Source organism: Arachis ipaensis, chromosome B02 (assembly GCF_000816755.2).
Source record: "Arachis ipaensis cultivar K30076 chromosome B02, Araip1.1, whole genome shotgun sequence".
NCBI classification, from domain to species: domain Eukaryota; kingdom Viridiplantae; phylum Streptophyta; class Magnoliopsida; order Fabales; family Fabaceae; genus Arachis; species Arachis ipaensis.
The window spans coordinates 102,720,457-102,723,235 of record NC_029786.2 but is presented as its reverse complement, the minus strand read 5'-3'; the positions used below and the strand labels follow the sequence as shown (position 1 = coordinate 102,723,235).

Sequence of the window (2,779 nt, the reverse complement as noted above, 5' to 3'; positions counted from 1 at the left end):
ACATGAAAAGAATATATATATTACAAATATAGTTTCCATGTTTTTATTAATTAACAATATAAAACATGTTAATATTATTAGTAAAATGATTATTTTTTCATAATTAGTTATCTATTTCCGCTTATCATCACTACTTAGCTCAGCTGCTCTCTTCCCGAACTATTTTTGCAAGCACTAAAATTAAGGAAGCCATGTTATGAAAAAGGAAAAGGAAGAGAAGAAAAATTTCAGAAACTGAATCCATGTTTTCAATAGCCGGAAGGATCATCAACAACAATGGAACAACAACCATCACGATGAGACTGATTCCTCGCCTCCTATCACTTCATCGTCACTCTTGGAATTCTGTTAGTGGCGGTTACAAAACCCTCGATCACAGAGCCCCCAAGTTCTGCTGTGTACGGCACAAATCAGAGGGAGGAGGAGGAGGAGGAGGAGGAAGGAGGTGGTGGTCCGGAAACGATGACCGTTACGACCACATAAGAACTGAGGCGAACTGCCCGCGCTGCTCAAAGCCTATCACAGTTGTCTTCTCCAACAGACCACTCTCCATCTCGGCCCATGCGGCACCCCCGGGCCTATACCAGGCCCTCAACCTTTGCCCGTCTTGCAGGACCGCCTTCTATTTCAGGCCCGTCAAGCTCTCACCTCTCCACGGCGAGTTCTTCGAAATCGGTCGGGTTAACGCTCCTCTGAGACCTCCGGTTCATGATCATGATTGTAATCGTCATCGTGCTCTAGCTGCTTCTTCTTCTTCTCACGATTCGGCGAAGAAGAAGAGTGATTTGCCAACGCCGAAGCAGATATTTGAAGCACTCAATCGCTATGTTGTTGGCCAGGAGAAAGCGAAAAAGGTTGCAACCTTCAGCTTTTCATTTCATTTTATTTGATTTCAAATTTAATTAAGGGTAATGCTACATGTACACCAAAATCAGCCATCAAAGTTAGCTACCAGTATAAAATACATGTTTAGCTACCAGTATAAAATACATGTTGAAATACAAATACATATTGAAAATAAATTAAACCGCATATGTATTTATACACAAATACATTGGTAGCTGATTTTAGTGGCTAATTTTAGTGTACAAATAGTATTTTTGTTTAATTTATTTAGTTTTTGATATGAAGCTATTCTTTCATATACTGGTAGTAGGGATAATACTAGTTCGAGTGTAGTGATTAGTCATTAGGAAAATGCTTCATAGCAAGAAAATTTTCTGGAAAATGTTTGCCGGAGTAGTGTGTGCTGAAATAACACTTATCCCATGATTTGCTTTTATCAAACCACTCATAAGCTGCATTTGTATTGCCATTTATTTGCAGCAACCTGTTTTTGGCAATGTAGCTTCACTTTATTCATTGGCTGCCTATGATGCATAAATGCTTGAATTTTGCTTTGGAATATGTACTATATTCATGATTGCATATATTTATGAAATTCTTATGTCTTAGATTCTCTCTGCATGACACTAATGTTTTGAAATAAACGATAAGATTTTCAACTCCATCCATTGTTTTATTTATTATATGGGAGTTATCGTCATGTATAGGGTAATCATTGGAATAGTTGTCTGTATTAAGTAAATCGACATAATTGTGTAATATATAGGTTCATGAATTCTCTTCTTGGTTATTTTTCTTTTTTTTCCCCCTTTTTACCCTGATATATATTAATGTAGTTTTTATTCTCAACTCAAAGGTTCTTTCGGTGGCTGTTTACAACCACTACAGCAGGATTCATCTTGCTTCCCTCAACCAATCAGAAGATGGAGATGATGTGGTTGAACCAGAGAAAAGCAATGTCATGCTTATTGGTCCAACAGGCTCAGGTATCACATTGCTATTTCACTACATCATTACCCTTCCAGAATAGAAAGAGAGTGTGTGTTTCTCTGTAATTTGTAATAATGGATTGTAGTGAGACTCAGTTGCCACTTTTGCTGGGAATTGTAGGCAAGACGTTGCTTGCGAAAACACTGGCACGTGCTGTGAACGTACCATTTGCCATAGCAGATGCAACAACACTGACTCAGGCAGGTCCCACAATATCTTCTTGTGTATGTGTTCTGTATCATTTGTTTTATGGACTTTGTTTTACTGATAAATGCATTTTCTTTTTCAGGCGGGTTATGTGGGAGAAGATGTTGAATCAATATTATATAGGCTTCTTGAGGTATGTCCTTGAACTCTCTATTCACCTACTGTTTGCTCTATATAGATTATTGTCTTTTTCATTCACAGTCTTAGTGGTAGATACAGATTTTTCAACTTTTCTGAAACTTTTCTTGATGGACTCTTTTTAGGAAGCGGATTTTGATGTGGAATTAGCTCAGCGGGGAATTGTCTATGTTGATGAAGTTGATAAGATCACTAAGAAGGTTTCCTACTTCTATAAAATTTTGATTTAATATTTTTCTGTAATTGCATAAAATATTGATTTTGGCTAGTTTGTCAGGCTGAGAGTAGAAATATTGGAAGAGATGTATCTGGAGAGGGTGTGCAGCAGGCCTTGCTAAAAATGCTGGAAAGCACTGTGGGTAAATTTTATATTAAGACTCCCTTTTGGCTTTTGATAACTACTTTATTTCTTCCATTTTGTCTATCCTGTGCTTTTTTATAAATCTTTACATAGCAGACCCAAGTCCCAACCCAGAAATTTGGCAGTTGGTAATCAATATAAAAGTTTGTTGAATCGTTGTGACATAGTCCAGCAGTGTGAAACCTTTATTCGTTGTGAATAATCCAGCAGTATGGAACCTTTATTTTTCCTCGTAAA

At 37.2% G+C, this 2,779-nt stretch overlaps 1 protein-coding gene across 6 annotated transcripts in view; it reads left to right on the top strand.

The window, feature by feature from the left end:
• The window catches only part of LOC107626075 (CLP protease regulatory subunit CLPX2, mitochondrial), a 4,746-nt gene continuing 2,081 nt past the window's right edge, over window positions 115–2,779 (top strand). The window contains exons 1-6 of one of the 6 annotated variants that reach the window (XM_021116436.1): window positions 116–854; window positions 1,703–1,832; window positions 1,957–2,036; window positions 2,126–2,176; window positions 2,307–2,381; window positions 2,459–2,540. In XM_021116436.1, coding sequence (XP_020972095.1) covers window positions 243–854; window positions 1,703–1,832; window positions 1,957–2,036; window positions 2,126–2,176; window positions 2,307–2,381; window positions 2,459–2,540 — 1,030 coding nt within the window. In that variant the 5' untranslated portion in view covers window positions 116–242. Of the gene's footprint in view, window positions 855–1,702; window positions 1,833–1,956; window positions 2,037–2,125; window positions 2,177–2,306; window positions 2,382–2,458; window positions 2,556–2,779 lie in introns of all 6 variants that reach the window. The other 5 variants (XM_016328854.2, XM_021116437.1, XM_021116438.1 and 2 more) reach the window with 5 other exon arrangements.